This window comes from Sitophilus oryzae, unplaced genomic scaffold (assembly GCF_002938485.1).
Source record: "Sitophilus oryzae breed Bouriz unplaced genomic scaffold, Soryzae_2.0 scaffold_1582_pilon_pilon, whole genome shotgun sequence".
In the NCBI taxonomy this organism is placed as follows: domain Eukaryota; kingdom Metazoa; phylum Arthropoda; class Insecta; order Coleoptera; family Curculionidae; genus Sitophilus; species Sitophilus oryzae.
The window spans coordinates 829920-850081 of record NW_022146261.1 but is presented as its reverse complement, the minus strand read 5'-3'; the positions used below and the strand labels follow the sequence as shown (position 1 = coordinate 850081).

Genomic DNA, 20162 nt, shown 5'->3' with positions numbered 1-20162 from the left:
ATATTACAAATATCCGCCTTATCAGTAACCATCACATTGTCATCGGTTCTAATTGTTTCAATTTTTATTTTCGCTTTTTTTTTTGTTTGAAATCTTTTGTATGCTTTCCCAGAGCAATTTAGAACAGTTCTTGTTGTTTTCTATTAGACTAGAAAAATAATTTTGTTTCGATTTTTTTTATCTAATTGGTTTTTTAATGTCTTATATTTTTTTTGAAGAGCGTTGTCTTTAGTAGCATATTTTAATTGCTTATATATTTAATTTTTTTCATCAATTAAAGGCAGTAGTTCGGGGCCTAGTCATGGTTTATGTTTTTTTAGATGTCCTATTTTTTGTTTTACTTTATGTGTATTTTTTTCTAAATAATATTGTAGTCTATTTACGAAAATCATTGTTTTATTTTCAATGCTATTCTGTTCATACATGTCTAACCAATTCTCAGCCTTCAAGTCTTTATGCAAGGTGTCATAATTTATATATTTTTTTATAATTGATTTTTGCTCTTCATATTCAAACAGTTTATCGTTATTCAGTGTTATAGTAACAGGTAAATTATCGGTAATTCCATAATCAATTGTCCATGAAGAGAAAACATCATTACTCAAAGCGCTTCTCACAAATATATGATCAAGGCAGCTATTGCTTGTAGGTCTAGTAACAGAATTAATATATGATATACCGTATGATCGAAAAAAAACGGCGTCCAGTTGGCTGGGAAATGAACATCAATGACATTTCCCATATAAATTTACATATAAAATGACAGCGATCTTCATTCCATAGCCATCGCTGACGCCGTTTTTTCTCGATCATACGGTATAACCGAATGTTGATAGAATATTTTTGTATTCGTCGACCAGGTCATCGTCTGAGAGCAAATCAATGTTTATATCACCCACTATGATGTTTGTATTGCTCATTTTTTTATTTCGAAGATATTTAAGTAAATCCATATTAAATTCAGTTATAGTAAGTTAAGTAAATCCATATTAAATTCAGTATATAATATTTATCTAAACTCTTAAAGAATAGCAATATTGATCTAGTTGCCATTCAGGAAACACATTGCCAATCAGAACAACTGCAAAAAAGGGGCAAAATACCCAACTACGACCTATTCGGAGCAACCTATCACCAATAGCAGGTAAACCGGTAGACTCGCCTAAAAGCTATAGACCCATAGCACTGCTATCTGTGAGTTACAAACTGCTCGAACGCATCATATATAATCGAATAAGCCAAAAAATCTTTGACGAAATCCCAATAGAACAGGCTGGTTTCAGACCGAAACGAAGTTGTGTTGACCAAGTTCTTTCCCTCACCACACACATAGAAGCAGGGTTCCAAAGAAAACAAAAAACGGCGGCCGCCTTCATCGACCTATCGGCAGCTTATGACACAGTGTGGCGAGAAGGCATGATATATAAGTTTCTGCGAATGATTCCGTGCAAAGAAACAGCACGACTGCTTGACAACAAGCTGAACGACAGAATATTTCAAGTCGTAATGGGATCTGACACAAGCTCTGCAAAGAAACTTAAGAACGGTCTACCTCAAGGAGCGGTGCTCACGCCGCTTTTGTTCAGCTTGTACATCTCAGATATGCCCGAAACTAGGTTTGGAAACTAGGAAACCAGAAAACATGGATATGCCGACGATTGGGGACTTATTTAAGATGCGGCTCATTCGAGGAAGCAAAGGAAATTTTAACGGCTGATCTTGAGAAGTTAGGGAAATATTCTAGGAAGTGGAGACTCCAACCAAACGCTAGCAAAACAGAAGTATCCTGCTCTCACCTGAATAACAATCTCGCAAATAGGGAACTCAATGTCCAGTTTGAAAACACTACTCTCAAACATAATAAAAACCCAAAGTACCTAGGTGTTACACTCGATAGAACACTTTCGTTTAAAGAGCACTTATCAAAAACAGCAGAGAAGTTGAAAACAAGAAACAATATAATACAAAAATTGTGCGGGACATCTTGGGATACTTCATTTTCTAGAGCTCTGGGCTCTGGATCTCGTCTAGCTCTGTGTCTCGTCTACCCAGCTGCCGAATACTGTGCTTCGGTATGGTTAGGTTAGGTCCACAAAATAGACGCACAGCTCAATAATACAATGAGAATGATTGCTGGTGTTATTAAATCCACACTCACAGAATGGCTTCCAGTACTGAGTCACATCCCACCCCCAAGTCCGCATACACGCTCTGTATACTGGACAACAGAGAACTACCGATCCATACAGACATCGAGGATGTGAACCACAACCGCCTCCGATCCAGAAAAACACCCACCAAAACCGCACTAAATATAACTGAAGACGAATCGAGCATCACCGACGTTTGGTACCAGGAATGGACGTCGAAACAAAACTGACATGCCATGCATCACCAATCCACCACTAGGTTTTAACCTCGGTTTTGACTTACCAAGGAAAACCTGGTGCACGCTAAATAGAATTAGAACGCAGCATGGCAGATGCGCCTATACTTTACACAAATGGGGCAAAAGTCCAAGCCCCTCCTGCGAGTGCGGCAAAAATCAGACCATCAAACATATCGTGAAGGAATGTATAACGTTATATACTTTTATATATAAGAGTTTATTTTTTTTTCTTTTTCTTAAACCTTTAAATTATATCATATACAGTGATGGACATAAGTATGGAAAGATTTTTTTTCTAAAATATTTTGTGTAACTTTCTTTTTAAACTTATTTTAAATATATTAAATGAAACAACGTTTTGTAATTTATGGATATTTAGTTTTAATTTTCAAAAATAATTTCTTATTTTTCTTTTACTAAAAAACATAAAAATTACTGTGGACAAAAGTATGGAAAGAAAATGTTATAAAGAAACAAATCCTAAAATCTAATATTTAGTTTCGTAACCTTTGGCCTGAAGGACTACTTTACATCTTCTTGGCATGGAATCCAGAAGGTTTTGACAAATTTTGCAAAAGAATGTTCTGCCATTCATCTTGGAGTATTTCCCACAAATCTGTTGCATTGTGAATAGCCCTTAATCGAATTTTTCTTTCTAAATGCTCCCAAAGGTGTTCAATTGGATTTAAGTCTGGCGACTGAGAAGGCCATTCCAAAACATCCACGTTTGCCTCCACAAACCAATTTTTTACCAATCGTGACGCGTGTTTGGGATCATTGTCCTGCCGGAATCTCCATATTAGGGGCATCTCTTCTTCGGCAAATGGTAACATGTTATTTTGAAGAATGTCCCTGTACATAAAGCGATCCATTTTTCCCTCTATACTACTATATCTATATATATACTACTATATCTATATATCTATACTAGCGGACCAACCCCAGCTTGAGAAAAGCACCCCCAGATCATAACACTACCACCACCATGCTTTACTGATGGCTTCTGGTACTTTGCATCATATCTTTTACCTACTGGCCTTCTCACAAATGATTTACCATCAGAACCAAATATTTTAAATTTACTCTCATAGCTCCAGAGCACTGTGTTCCAATTTTGAGATGTCCAATTTAAATGGTTTTGAGCACACCGAATTCTGTTCTTCCGATTTCATTTTGAGAGCAAAGGTTTTTTAACGGCCACTCTTCCCAGAAGTCCTACCTCACACAAGCGTGCGATCAGTAACATTGATATTGAAATTGTCACAGATTTCCTCTTTTATTTGCCGAGAAGATTTGTGTGGGTCTGCTAGAGAAATCTTTTTAATGGATTTTTCTATAAAATGGGTGGTTTTTCGGGGACGATTTTGGCCGGTTAGTTGTAGCTCCAATGTTCGATACTTTTTTAAAATTTTCGAAACTGCTCCTTCTGAAATCATTAATGATTTGACAATTGTACACTGTTTAACACCTCTATTTTTTAACTCTATAACTCTGTTGCGTAAGTCCTCAGACAAAAACTTATTTTTACCCATTTTTAACAATATGTTGCTTGCCTTTGCAATAAAATCAAACTAAACAAATCGATCACAACAGCAAAAATATGAACAAGAAAAAGCTTTCCATACTTTTGTCCGAAGCGTAAACAAAATATGTTGGAAAAAATAAACAACGTAGATAGAATAAAAAACTATCTTGTGAATATTTGATATATTTATGCGGTTGTTAGCATACGAAAATATTTAAGCTGTATTATTTGTTTGAGCGAGATAAAATAGGAAATAAAAAATCTTTCCATACTTTTGTCCGCCACAGTATATATTTTTTTCCTTTCTTGGGTATGAGGTTTTAATTGAAAATGGAAACTTTTTTTTTATTATGCGACGTTTCGCCTCATCATGGTGGGCTTTCTCAGGCACTTTATTCTTGAAGCCGCCAGTCTATATAGAAGCCGCCATTCTCTACCACCAGTCTATATAGAAGAATGATGATCATATATATAGAAGAATGATGAGATCATTCTTCTATATAGACTGGTGGTAGCAAGGCGGCTGCGGCTTCAAGAATAAAGTGCCAGAGAAAGCCCACCATGATGAGGCGAAACGTCGCATAATAAAAAAAAAGTTTCCATTTTCAATTAAAACCTCATACCCAAGAAAGGAAAAAAATATATATATATGATATCTTTTATATATATACACTTCCCCAATAAATTAACGCACCACAAAAAAATAACCAAAAGTTTAAGTTAAGTTTTTGTCAAAACCACTTATCCGATTTGAACGATTTTTTTTTGAATGATAGGTTATTCTTTCCACAATGTTGCTATACTAACTGTATTTTGATAGGAACCCTTTTTATACCGTATGATCGAAAAAAATGGCGTCCAGTTGACTTGGAAATGACGATCGATGACATTTTCATCATACGTTTACATATAAAATGACAGCAATCTTCATTTCATAGCCATCGCTGACGCCGTTTTTATTCGATCATACGGTACTAATACCGGGTGTAGCAATTATAACGTGTTTTTTTAATAAAATTTGTGATACCCTGTAGAGTTGATTAGTTAAAGTATCAAGTTAAAATTGAAATCACATTTTAGCCTTATCTTTTTTTTAGATTTTGTTTTTTTATTTACTCCATTATCTTCCTTATTACACGAGAAACAACATTTTATAGGACGACATGATTTAATATTGGTTTTAATTAACATTTTTCCATTTTACTCACTAAAGTAAGCAGCAAGCTATGGAAAAACACGGATTACCAGTAAATGTCAAATAGAGATGCTTGTTGTCAGTGTCAGTCGTTTTCGTCCTTTTATTATATCAAAAATATGCAACGTGCACGTGAAACAAGAAATCTTACTGGCGAAGAATGTAGTCAAGCATTAATATTGTCTGAGGAAGGTTGGAGCTACCGAAGAATTGGTGAACGATTTAATGTAACTCACTCAACCATTTCACGAGTTATACAACGGTATAGAGATACTGGGAGTAATTGTCGCAGGCCGGGACAAGGCAGGAATCGAAAAACCAATCCGATTCAGGAACGTTTTTTAAAACTCTCAACATTACAACGTTTCGTAACAGCTCGGACCCTTCAAACTCAGCTCAGAGAGCTCAGCAACAAGTTTCAGCCCAGCTACGAGTTTGCACAGAAACTAGCATCTCTATTTGACATTTACTGGTAATCCGTGTTTTTCCATAGCCTGCTACTTACTTTAGTGAGTAAAATGGAAAAATGTTAATTAAAACCAATATTAAATCATGTCATCCTATAAAATGTTGTTTTTTAAAAAATTTTAACTTGATAAAAATTTTTTAATTTGATACTGTAACTGATCAGCTCTACAGGGTGTCACAAATTTTATTAAAAAAACACGTTATAATTGCTACACCCGGTATTAGTATAAAAAGGGTTCCTATCAAAATACAGTTAGTATAGCAACATTGTGGAACGAATAACCTATCATTCAAAAAAAATCGTCCAAATCGGATAAGTGGTTTAAACTTAACTTAAACTTTTGGTTATTTTTTTGTGGTGCGTTAATTTACTGGAGAAGTGTATATATCCTTTATAACGTCAGACGAGATTTCCTACTGGCAACTGCAGAATCAATAGATTATATTAATTTGTTAAATGTTCGTTTGTATTTTTTTTTCTTTCTTTTTGTCATATACGTACTTTGTATCTTAATACGCCATACGCTAAATAAATAAATAAATCAATAAATTAAAATGGTACACTTCCGCAAGAAGTTTTTTGCGTGTCTATGTTTAGAAAAACTTCTAGAATGAAAAATAGTGAATCGTGAAACAGAAACGTGTTTTATGTAACTGGTTTCAGTTATTCGAGAGTTGAAAAACTGAAAATTATGCATTTCCGCAGAAACATTTTTGTGACTTACTATTTTGAAAGGCTTCCAAGTACTAAATAAACAAATATTTCTTAAGGTGCGTATTCATTATCCGAACGAACGAACGAACGAATGAAAGTGCGGTATATTTAGACGGGGACCGAACGCGTGCGGCCGTTCGTTCGTTCGTTCGCTCGACCATCCGTTTCGAGTCGGTACATCAAAGGCGTTCGCGTCCAGTATTCTCGTGCGGTTCTATCGTACGGTCCCCGTCCATACCACTAGCGAACATTCGTTCGTTCGTTCGTTCGGATAATGAATACGCACCTTTACATAACTGATTTCAGCTAAACTAAAGTAGCCCTGATTTCAGCAATTCTAAAGAAGTTTCAAAGGAATATATATATATTTCTAAACAAAATTCAAAAATTCTAAAATTTTCAAAAAATTTAAAAATGAGAGATATCGGTACCTCTGTTACCGAGTACCTACCTTATTTTATAACAAATCTTTCTATAAGAATATTTAGTAAAAAACAACCACTTACCCACATGGGATCTGGATGATCAGATAGTTCTTTAATTTGTCTATCAATAATAGTTTTGTCCTTATCGTATGACCTTTCTAGAAAAACAAACTCAGCAAATTTCCATCCCCATCCCAATACTGGCATATACTGTATTACTTTCTTAGCATATGCTTTACAATTCTAAAAAGTAAAATCAAAATAAATTAATAAAGTAAAAATATAAAATCAAAAGGAAAACATGATGACAAAAATGGGACAAATATATTCAATTAGACAAAACATTTGCAGCTTTTATCATTTTAGATGTCCAATCGTTAAAAAACTGTTCAGCTTTTAAACCTATAAATAATTGAATACCTAGCCATGTTCATACCACAGCCAATACATTTATGATCATCGTGGATATCTGCGTTCCTATAGGCTTGGTGCATTTCAGTTGATTTCAAAAACAGAATAACAGAAATCAGAAATTTTCGCTATGTATTTCAAGCCGTCCCGGTTACAGTTCATGTTGATTGCATTAAAATAATATTGAAATCGTAGCTTTGTCATAATATTTAAGTATTTTAGTTTTTTGCTAGTGTAGTTATCTATACTAATATATAAAATCCTTAAGTGACTGACATACTGATTAATCACGATCCTGCTCAAACCACTCAACGTAAGAAGCTCAATTTTGGCATAGAGGTTGATTCTAGGGTGTAGAGGTTCGATAAGAAGGGATTTTTCGAAATTCCAGTTCCAACAGGGTGAAACCACCTCAAATATTACAATATTTTTTATTTAAAAAACGGTCAAGTTTCCGAAAAAACGCTTAAACACGTATATTTTATTTTGTTTTTTACATATTTTAAGATTTTTTAAAAATGTATACAGGGTGTTTCGAAAAATCTGGTCATTGATTAATCACGATCCTGCTTAGGGCTCGAACACACTGACGACCAGGTCGCACCGGCCAGGCCGCAGCTACCTCTAATACCATTAAATCAAATGATATAGCGCACACTAACGTCCTGGCCGTCCGTTGGTCGTTGCGACCAGAAGACTGCACGGAAATATTATTATTTTCTGCCGCTTGTTGCCGGTTTTCTTCCAAATTAATATTTTTTCAGATGAAATCCCTCAAATTCAAGGCACAATATTTTATTTTCTATAAGATATAGTGTTTTAGTGTAGTTTTTGCACACGTGCGGAAAATCCAAAGAAATAGTATACAGACTGGATCAAAGGTAAACTTAAATCTAGTCCCTTTTTTATCAAGGGTCGATTCTAGTAAAAACTCAAAACATTTTTATATGACATACTGTGACATACCTACTCTATTTATGGTTGGTTTGATACCTGTTATTATACCTTTGAGTTTCGATGTTAAAAAATAAAAAAAATAATATTTAAAGTATTTCTACAACCACTTTTTTACAGTATTTCTACAACCAACCGTTTTTTTTTATTAAATTAGTTTTTTTTTTTGGGTTTTTTATTTGGGACACCCTCTATATTTTTAATTAACTGAAAATAATTTAAAATTATCTTTCCAAAAATATAGCATACTTGATGTTTTGTTATAATTCCCTTCGAAATTCAGAATTTTTAAAAGTTCGCTACTTTTAACTAGTAGGCTTTGGACCCCTTATTGATGATATGCCCTTAATGAAACTCGAAAACATATTTTTCCAGCAAGACGACGCACCGCCTCTGAACGCTGAAGTTATCAGCAAATTTTTGCAGCGAATTTCAAGAATAATTGAATAGCCAACCAAGATCCCAGCCGTTGGCCGTCGAGGCCGCCTGACTGGGGCCCATGGATCTAATCTTATGGATATATTTGCGGAAGAATAAAGGTTCCTTATTCTAGTATAATCTAGACAAGAATTAGAAATACTTAGCAGTTATGAGAGGGTATCTTTCACCCCCACTGAGTTAATGAATTCCGCGAGAAATGTTCAAAAACTGTCCATAACAGAAGACGGTCGATATGTCGAACACTTGTAGCAAAATCTCATGTCTTGGTTTGCTATTTATTTTTATTGTTATTAGATAGAGTTTAAATGTGTTGATGTTGGTTAAATATATTTTAAATTGTTATAAAATTCTGCATCTGTCATAGTAAATATTATTTTCGTTTCAACTGATGCTCACAGCTAGATTTTTTTTGCATTACAGCCGCTGCCGTTCAAAGCCTACTTATTTAAAGCGGCCGAATTTTTATATACTCTATATCTCGAAGAGGAATCGAGCAAAATATCAAGTGTGTTATATTTTTGGAAAGGTAATTTTAAATTATTTTCAATAAATTAAAAATATACAGGGTGTCCCATATAAAAATCAAATTCTCTGTTGATAATTCTTAAATTATTAATTTTAAAAAAATTATACTTAAACCATTAAATTCTACGTAAAAAGGTGCTTTGGAAACGTTTTCATAAAAACACAAAATTTTCCATAGCAAAAAATTTACAGCGATTTGTTAAAAATGCATATTTTTGAAAAACACCCCGTAACTCCGAAACGGTATCAGATATCGATTCACCATCATGTTTTTGACAAAAATTGAGCTCCAGACACCGATATTAGTTTTTGTCTATCTCCTATAGAAAAGGTTGTTTCCATTTAAAAGCGTCGAATTTGACCCACCCTGTACAAGGAGGACAACTGTATTTTAAATATTATATTTAATTTAACGTTTTTCAAACAGGGTTAATTAGACTATATTTCTACTAGGTACATTATTTTGAAAAACATTAAGAAAGTAACTTAAACATTCATAAAAATAGAAGTAATTACTGTTGTAGATTCTTCGTTATATTGTAAACATTGAAATAACTGGAAGCTAAACTTTCTACCTGCTTATATTTAGAGCCAGTGTCTGACGATCTATTTTTACGATGGCCCTAATATGTTTACTTCCAAAGTCGATAAGGGCGCCATATCAGTAGAAAAAAGAAACAGAATATCTCCCTTTTTGTCGGTCGCGCGTACACAATGCTTTTTGTTTGTTGTGAATAGCAACTTCGCTTTTTAGTTAACTCGGATATTTTAACATTTCTGAAACAATATTTTCTATTTGGTAAAACGTAAAAAATCGTTAGATTTGACAACTCTGTTGAAACTGGTCGTTCATCTGGCCGCAGCTAAAAACGCAGTACATCCCAGGTGGATGACACTTCTTATGGGAGAACTGGAAATGGTTGAAAACTTGACTACAAGCGATTTTCTAGGAATCTTCCTTACCGATAAATTATTGACAAGAGTGACAGATAAAACCTTGACATTCTTTCAGTATAACTGTTCATCTCTTTTTCTTTCTAAAGTGTGCCTTGAAAGGAGACAAAAACAATTTTTTGTAACCCATAATTTGTTATTCGAAAACCACTTTTCTCCTTGTCGGGTCGTTGACGTTGACTTGTCGCCATTTATTCTTTTGTTTACACGCTGCAGTTTGCTTTGTAAATTGAATACATAAATTATTTAGGCAAATATAGGTTTTTGATAAAACTCCTTGGACTAACGTGTAGGTAAGTGTTGATAAATAAGTTTTTTTTCATCTTAACATGCTCATTGTCATTCTCCTGATTTAGGTGACAGAAAAGGATCATCAAATGAAATTGAATTTTATATTTTTTCATCCCAGGACCGATAATAAAATATATATTTTATGGATACCTTCCTAAATATCAACGAGATGAGCCATCGGAAGAAAGGGACCATAGTACAAAACAGAAAGGTGATCTTTTTTCTTTCCACTTAGGATATTGAAATTATTATATACTGTAGTCGTGTTTGGCATTATGCTCTTAGAAATATAGGTAAACAAAGAAGAACAGATATAAAGCATCCCAGAGGAAAAGAGAGGCAATACCTGTACTCTCTCTCTGATATTTGTGAAAGTTACGGCAAAGTATTGTTGTAAATGTCATCTTTTTAATCGACCTGAAAACTTCGAGCAAAAAGATGACACTTTCAACAAAACCCTGACAGATATCAGAGACGATACAGGTTTTTCCTCTCTTTTTCCCTGGAATACTTTTAATTTATTATTCTTTGTTTATCTAGATTTCTCAGAGCACTATGAACGAACTCAGCTTGTATGTTTGAAATAATCGTCCAGTTGGCTTCAAAATGATGATCGATGACATTTCCTATATAATTTTACTTTCAAAATTATGATATATATCGTCATTTCTAAGCCATCTATGACGCCATTTTTTTCAGTTTTGTTATAATTAATTTTGTCTCTTGATCTACTTGTAACATTATTTTTTAATTTTATTAATTTATTGTGGTGAAATTAATTTCTGTTGTATATTTGATATTGATATTAAACATATTTTTAAAAAATGGTGTATTTTTTGTGTTTTTATCTATGTCATAATTAAAAATAAATGAAGAATTAAAATTTTTTATTTTTTTAAACTTCCCGCCATGCGTTACAATCTAGTCCGTAGTTCCTACAAGCGATATTGGGGGCGCTAGTAGCAGTAGACTTGTCAACAGTGTCAAATTTAAACGTCAATTTCACTTTCCAATATTTAGCAAGGCGCTCGCACTTCTCCTTGTGTATGTGTTTTGTGGTACATCCGGCCAGCCGACGGCTAGGTCGTTGCGACCTGGTCGTCAGTGAGTTCGAGCCCTTAAAGCGCTTGACGTAAAAAGCTGATTTTTGGAAAACAGATTGACTTTAGGGTGTAGAGGTTTCATAAGAAGGGATTTTTCGAAACTCGAATTCTAAAATGGGGTGAAACTATCCCTGAAATATTAAAATATTTTTTATTTAAAAACCGGTGAGTTTTTCGGAAAAACTCTTAAATACGTATATTTTATTTTGTTGTTTTACATATTTTAAGATTTTTTATAAATTTATACAGGGTGTTTCATAAAATATGACCATTGAGTAATCACGATTTTGCTTAAACTGTTGACGTTTAAAGCTGATTTTTGGCAAACGGATTGACTGTGGGAGGGGTGTAGAGGTTCGATAAGGAGGGGTTTCTCGAATCTCAAATTCCAAGAGGGTGAAAGCGCCCCTCAAATATTACAATATTTGTTATTTAAAAACGGTTATTTTTCGGGAAAACGCTTGACAAGCATAATTTATTTGGTTTTTTACATATTTTGAAATTTTTTAAAAAATCATACAGGGTGTTCCAAAAAGTTGGGTAATTTTTTAACCACGATTCTGCTTAAACTGCTTGACGTTAAAAGCTTATTTTTGGCAAACGGATTTTTCGAAAGTCAAATTCCAACGAGATGAAACTACCCCTCAAATATTACCAAGTTATATAATAATATCGCCATATTGTTTTTTCTCATGCTGACATAAATGTGAGAAAATTTTATCCAGTTTGTATGTTAATGGAAATTCTTGCTTTGCTTTATCATCACCATTACAAATGATTAATTCCACGCGAACGAAGTCGCTGGTACATGCTAGTTGAAACTATAAAACCCTCCGGTACGAGGTTTGTGTGATGTAACGCTGTTTCTGGTAGTAAAAATTAAGTAAAAGAGAACTGGAACTAGGCGTCGGCGTTGTGTTCAGACAATTTCAAATGTTAATAACATTGCCGAAAAAATGTTAACGCGTAAAGAAGGGCGTAATTCCTTAGTTGTTTGGTGCAATAAAATTCAATAACTCAACTTTCCCGAATATTCAACTCTCCCGAATCAACATTTTAAAACACAGATTCTCAAACCGATTTCATCAAAAGCAAAAATGAATTCAAGCAGTTCGACGAAACAAGTGAGGAAACAACATGCTCGTTACAAAATCAAAAAATTAAATAGACATATACTACGACAGGATGAAATATAATTTGCAATATTACATTTTTTTAATCAACTAGCGTTTAAAAAATTTCATTATAGCCGAAATAGCCCTAATTGTGACCCCACTAGCAAAACCGGTACGTAAAACTATGCTCGCTACCGTAGCTGAATTCATCTAAAAAGTTTTTTTAGCTGGAATAATAAATTATAATACAAGTTAGATATTCTGATGATATCAATATATTTACTTTTTTATTTTTATTTTTAGAATTTTCATAAATTATACTTTCTAACATAAAAACACCTTTAGAATAATTATACAGGGTTGTTCACCACATACGACACGGAGTATTGTAGCTAAACGATGAGATTTTTACAAATTGTAAGTTTTGGGTTCGATGAAGGACTATTAGAGGTACAATTTAAAAATAATTTTACAAGATACAGAGTGTCCCAAATAAGTAAAAAATATCAAAGTTGTATTTTTTTAAATGGAACACCCTCTATATTATTACATTTTTAGTTTCTACGATTAAAATAAAAGTAAATTTGATTCAGGTTTATTATACTTAAACCTTACTGTTTTTGAAATATTTTCAATTTTGTGAAATTGCTGTAAAAATTTTAAAGCTTTATTTCTCCCATGTTATCAATGTTTTTAATACTAAATATTTAATGAAGTTTATTTATTGATCAGTTATTGTGTTGCAATAATAAAAATAATACTACCTTATACAGAGTGTCTAAAAATTTATTTTAAATAATTATTAGCTTCAAACGGCAATAACTTGCCCTGTTATGTAAACGGCAATAAAGGAATGCCCTGTATATTTTAGGAGAATCAGATGCACAATTAAATTGTCTATCAAATTGTATCATACCATTTTTTACCTATCCCTTCAAGTTTTCGTAGAAAATGCATTTTCTTATAATTTAGACCTCATTTATCAATATATCCATGGAATATTGATATTTTAGATTGTTTTTAAAGCAACAAATGTACAAAATGTACAGACTAGTAATATTATCGTTTTTAGCAAAACGATAATATTACTAGCCCATTTGTATGCAAAAAGAAAACTATTTAAATCTTTATAAAAGAGTATACCATTAATTAAATATAACACCATTATTTCAGCCCATATACTAATTAATTACATACTTAATTGTGTTCGTTAATAAATTATTATAAATAAATGTGGATTTGAGTCAGAAATCAATATAATAATAAGTTATCAAATTAAAGTCTCTGTTGTTATAAATAAGCATTTATTAAAAAATGAAATATCATTTTTAAGGTGTTACTTTTTATCACACTGTCTAATGCCCATACAAAATTCAGTTTTTTAGTATTTGGAGCAATTATTATTAATCAAAGCAAACAGTCAGTTAATGTAGTTTGAATACTGGAATCATATTAATTGATCCTCTTTAACAAATATTTAAACAGTTTTTTTTTATTTTTTAATGAAATAAACGAATTATATCGACAATATTAGTATCTGTACTCTTTAAAAATTTGGTACATCTTTAAAAATAATCTAAAGATGCGTATTCATTATCCGAACGAACGAACGAACGAATGAAAGTGCGGTATATTTAGACGGGGACCGAACGCATGCGGCCGTTCGTTCGTTCGTTCGCTCGGCCATCCGTTTCGAGTCGGTAGATCAAAGGCGTTCGGTATCGTACGGTCCCCGTCCATACCAGTAGCGAACATTCGTTCGTTCGTTCGGATAATGAATACGCACCTTAAAATGTCAATAGTCCATGGGTATATTGATAAATAAGTTCTAAATTACAAGAAAATGCATTTTCTACGAAAACTTAAAGAGATAGGTAAAAAATGGTATAATATAATTTGATAGGCAATTAAATTGTGTATCTGATTCTCGTAAAATATACAGGGTGTTCCATTTAAATTAAACAAGTTATTGCCGTTTGAAGCTAATAATTATTTAAAATAAATTTTTAGACACTCTGTATAAGGTAGTATTATTTTATTATTGCAACACAATAACTGATCAGTAAATAAACTTCAGTAAATATTTACTATTAAAAAACTTTGATACCCTGGAGAAATGAAGCCTTAAATTTTTACTACAATTCACAAAATTGAAAATATTCAAAAACGGTAAGGTTTAAGTATAATAAACCTTAATCAAACAACGCTTTATTTTAATCGTAGAAACTAAAAATGTAATAATATACAGGGTGTTCCATTTAAAAAAAAATACAACTTTGATATTTTTTACTTATTTGGGACACTCTGTATCTTGTAAAATTATTTTTAAATTGTACCTCTAATAGTCCTTCATCGAACCCAAAACTTACAATTTGTAAAAATCTCATCGTTTAGCTACAACACTCCGTGTCGTATGTGGTGAACAACCCTGTATAAATATATGAACAATCTAGAAACGATTGTAGAGCAAATAAATAATTTAAGTGAACCTAATTTAAATATATGTTTATAAATATGCAAAGTTCAAGTAACCAACAACCCAAAATAAATTGGGATATTTTTAAATCTAAGCTAGAAAACATTAAAGCGTATGATGGCAACAGTAATACGTTAAATAAATTTATTTTTAAGTGTGAAAATTTAATGTTGAGATATAACAATGTTGAAGACGATGAGTTTAAACAACACATTTTCGAATGTATTCATTCTAAACTAGCCGGTAAGGCAGAACTAATAGTCGATACTAAAACACAACCGAATTTAGTAGTTGGAATGCCGTAAAAGCTGCTTTTATTCAGTGCTTTTCTGATAAAAGAGATTTAGAATGTCTTATACAAGAATTAACCAGGATGAAATTTTATGTTCCAAGAAGTTTATTCGGACGAAAATGATTACGATAATTATACCAATTCTGATTATAATAATCAATATTGTTCTCAAGACTATAATCAATATTATTCTGAAGAAAATCAATACGATCAAAATAACGGAACATTTCGAAACGGAAAATTTTGACATGATCGAAATTAATACTAATATCGCAACAAATAACGCATTACCTTACGTAGAAATTAAAAAACCTAAAGTTATTCATAGACACTAGAAGTTCTCGATCAATCTTAAGACCGTGTATAGCCGAAGATTTTTTTCCAGATTGTATATATCAGACAACTAACATCATAAAAACAGCTGTAGGTAGCCAAGCAGCTCAATATCAAGCTGATATTAATTTTTCAGATTTTAAAAATAATCATGAAATCGGATTCATTCTTTTGGATTTCCACGATTATTATGACGGCGTTTTAGGACTTTCAGATCTGATAAAAATTAATTTGAACATTGATTTAAAAAATAAAAGATTAATTGGACAAAACATCGAAATTCCATTTAAATATAAGCAACCTAAAGAAACAAGTTTTTCATTTTCTCTAAACTCGCAGAACAAAACAATTTCTATAACTTTAAATGAACCCATACCCGTGAACTCGTTTGAAGCCAATCTTTACGAAACATGTTCTGTCGAAAACTTTACATCTAGTCACACAAACTATTCCAATAACAACATGTATATTTACTAAGAATTTGATAAGAACATCACACTTGAATTCCGAAGAAAAAAAAACAGATTATTGAACTCTGCAGAAATTTCTCCTTCCAGAGATTTTCTACAAACCAGGAGACAAGCTTTCCTTCACGTCAAAGGTGAAACACCATATTAAGATTACAGTTGGGGGTTGGAACCTTTGGTGTTACACAGCAAAATAAAACACTAAATCGCCACAATACACCAAAACACTTTTACTTTTAAACTGGCCGCGCGTTTCGCTAACCATGTTAGCATCATCAGCAGATGACTAAGAACTAAAAGAGTCTTAATCATCTGCTGATGATGCTAACATGGTCCATATGATTAAGAACTCAAAGAGTCTTAATCATCTGCTGATAATGCTAACATGGTTAGCGAAACGCGCGTCCAGTGTAAAAGTAAAAGTGTTTTGGTGTATTGTGGTAATTTAATGTATTATTTTACCATATCAAGACTATGGACGATGTACCAATCTATTCACAATCTTATATCACAACCCATATGTACATAAAGACGAAGTCCAAAGGCAGGTCAATGACATGTTGGAAAAAGGGATAATTAGATCATCCGCCAGCCCTTGAAAAAGATGGACGCATCGGGTCAACAGAAATGGCGAGTAGTCGTTGACTATCGCAAGATAAACGAAAAAAAAAAACGATTTATGACCAATATCCAACATCACAGATATTCTCGACAAATTAGGACGTTCACAATACTTTTCTACCATCGATTTAGCAAGTGGCTTCCACCAAATTGAAATGCACGCAGACTCGGTAGAAAAAAACAGCGCTTACACTCAATAACGGGCACTACGAGTATTTGCGAACACCATTTGGTTTGAAGAACGTGCCCTCGACATTCCAAATTGTGATGGACGAAGTACTGAAAGAATTACAAAACAAAATATGTATGGAGTACATGGACGACATCATAATATTTAGTTCAAGCCTCCAAGAATACATTCAAAATCTGAGACTGGTATTTTCAAAATTAAAAACTGCCAACCTGAAGATCCAACTAGACAGGAGCGAATTTCTTGGTAAAGAATAGTGATGGGAAAAACCGATTAATTTCAATAATCGAGTACTCGAGTTTCAAGCGATTGCAATAATCGACCGATCGCTCGAGCGAAATATCGTTCGTCTTTAAAAATACGGTTTTTCGTCCGTCGCCTTGTTGTAAGTACTCGTTAACGCTAAGCGCCAAGTAGTAAGTTGCGTGCGCAGGGTACAGATTCTTTCGGTAATGAATGGCAAATAGCAAACGACGAGCGATTCGCTTGATCGCTTAATTTAGTTTATTTCAAAGTATTGTCAGCATTGTCGATGTAGGTCGTAAAATTTTGTCTCTCAGATACGCAACGGATAAATATATATACGACGCCGACGTCGTATAAATTTGCTACCTGCAATGTATGTAGAAAATTCGCTCGGCTTTTTCTCGAGTATGTCACATTAAAATCGGTTTTCAATTTATTTCATTCTAGGATCGCTTGCTTTCGTCGCTTGCTACTCGTCACTTGCATCGTTCGTTCATAATCGAGCGATGTCGGTTATTTCAATAATCGAGTATTCGAGCGAAATTTCGCTTTCAATAATTTTTGTTTCTATCACGAGAATCATAGTTTTCGAAATTTTCATCTAAATGACTGAAACTTTGTATATCAATTCCGGGCGCTAGGCAACTAAAAAAATATGCAATACTACTATCAAGTTAAAAGAATAGTATTGAAAGAGAGAGAGAGAGTTAATCATGATTTGTTTAATAGAAAGACTGTGATTTTATTAACATAATACCGTATGATCTAAAAAAACCGCCTCCAATTGGCTTGGAATGAACATCGATGACATACAATCCTATGCAATTTTACATACAGGGTGTTCCTTAATATAATCATATTGACATGCTAATATTTAAGGGAGTGATTCTTGGGCCTATTCTAAGAAAAAAACTTCAACTGAATGTATGTCATAAACATAGTAACTTTTCAGATACAGGGTGGTAAAATTTTCGATTTTTTTTATCAATTCGAATTCTTTCATGCATCAAAAAGGAGATTTTAAAAATAATTTTTATTATAAGAGAAGTCAGTGGTGTACCAATTTTTTCTTCAAAAATATTCATGTAAAACCCGTATGGACGGCACTGGTTGAAATAAATAAAATTGTTTGTACATCAAAAAGAGTATTTTGATGCATAGAAGACGTGTATATCAAGTTTCAAAAACATACCTGTAATAAAATCAGAGTTATTATGAAAACAATTTTTTTTTACAAAATTTCACCACCCTGTATCTCAGAAATTAGGACATAGAATAGGTGCAAGAACCACCGCCTTAAATATTAGCATGTCATTGAGGAACACCCTGTAAAATGACAGCGATCTTGACTTCATAACCATCGCTAATGCCGTTTTTTTTTCGATCATATTGTAGTTTGTAAAAATAAAAGACATTGTAGTTTAAGTTGCCAGCAAAATGTTTGTTTTGTTAAAAAAGTTTTTATAATCTACAGGGTTGTTCACCACATACGACACGGAGTATTGTAACTAAACGATTAGATTATTACAAATTGTAAGTTTTGGGTTCGTTGAAGGACTATTAGAGCTACAATTTAAAAATATTTTTACAAGATACAGAGTGTCCCAAATAAGTAAAAAATATTATAGTTGTATTTTTTTAAATAGAACACCCTGTATATTATTCTATTTTTAGATTCTACGATTGAAATAAAGGTAAATTTGATTAAGGTTTATCCGAGGGTTTATCACACTTAAACCTTACCGTTTTTGAAATATTTTCAATTTTATGAAATTGCAGTAAAAATTTAAGGCTTTATTTCTCCAAAGGGTATCAAAGTTTTTAATACTAAATATTTACTGAAGATTATTTATTGATCAGATATTGTGTTGCAATAATAAAAATTTTACTACCTTATACAGAGTGTCCAAAAATTTATATTAAATAATTACTAGCTTTAAGCGGCAATAACTTGTTTAATTTAAATAGAACACCCTATATATTTTACGCGAATCAGATGCACAATGTAATTGTCTATCAAATTGTATTGTTCCATTTTTTACCCACCTCTTCAAGTTTTCATAGAAAATGCATTTTCTTATAATTTAGACCTCATTTATCGCTATACCCATGGAATATTGACATTTTAGCTTATTTTTAAAGATATAACAAATTTTCAAAGGGTACAGATACTAATATTGTCGATATATCTAGTTCGCTTATTTAATTAAAAAATAAAAAAACTGTTTAAATATTTTTTGTTAAAGAGGACCGATTAATATGATCCCAGTATTCAAACTACATTATTTGACTGTTTACGTTGTAGTAATAATTGCTCCAAATACTAAAAAATTGAATTTTGTGTGTGTATTAGACAGTGTGGTAAAAAGCAACACCTTATAGATTTTACTTCATTTATTAACGAATGCTTATTTATAAAAACACAGACATTCATTTTTATAACTTATTATTATATTGATTTCTGAGCCAAATCCACATTTATTTAGAATAATTTTTTAATTAAAACAATTTATAAGTATGTAATTAACTAATTTTTGGTGTTTTTGGTAGGAAATAATGATGGTATATTTAATTGGTATACTCTTTTATAAATATTTAAATAGTTTATTTTGTATGCCAATGGGCTTGCAATATTTACCACCTGTACATTTTATATATATTATGGTGCTATAAAAAAATCTGAAATGTCAATATTCCATGGGTATAGTGATAAATGAGGCCTAAATTATAAAAAAATGCATTTTCTACGAAAACTTGAAGAGATGGTTAAAAAATGGTATTATAAAATTTGATAGACAATTACATTGTGCATCTGATTTACGTAAAATATATAGGGTGTTCCATTTAAATTAAACAAATTATTGCCGTTTAAAGCTAGTAATTATTTAATATAAATTTTTGGACACTCTGTATAAGGTAGTAAATTTTTTATTATTGCAACACAATATCTGATCAATAAATAATCTTCAGTAAATATTTGGTATTAAAAACTTTGATACCCTGGGAGAAATAAAGCCTTAAATTTT

At 32.2% G+C, this 20162-nt stretch overlaps 1 protein-coding gene across 1 annotated transcript in view; it reads right to left on the bottom strand.

The window, feature by feature from the left end:
* The window catches only part of LOC115879571 (1-acyl-sn-glycerol-3-phosphate acyltransferase gamma-like), a 38568-nt gene that overhangs the window by 10195 nt on the left and 8211 nt on the right, over nt 1–20162 (bottom strand). Inside the window, exon 3 of the mRNA XM_030896466.1 lies at nt 6799–6960. Coding sequence (XP_030752326.1) covers nt 6799–6960 — 162 coding nt within the window. The remainder of the gene's footprint in view (nt 1–6798; nt 6961–20162) is intronic.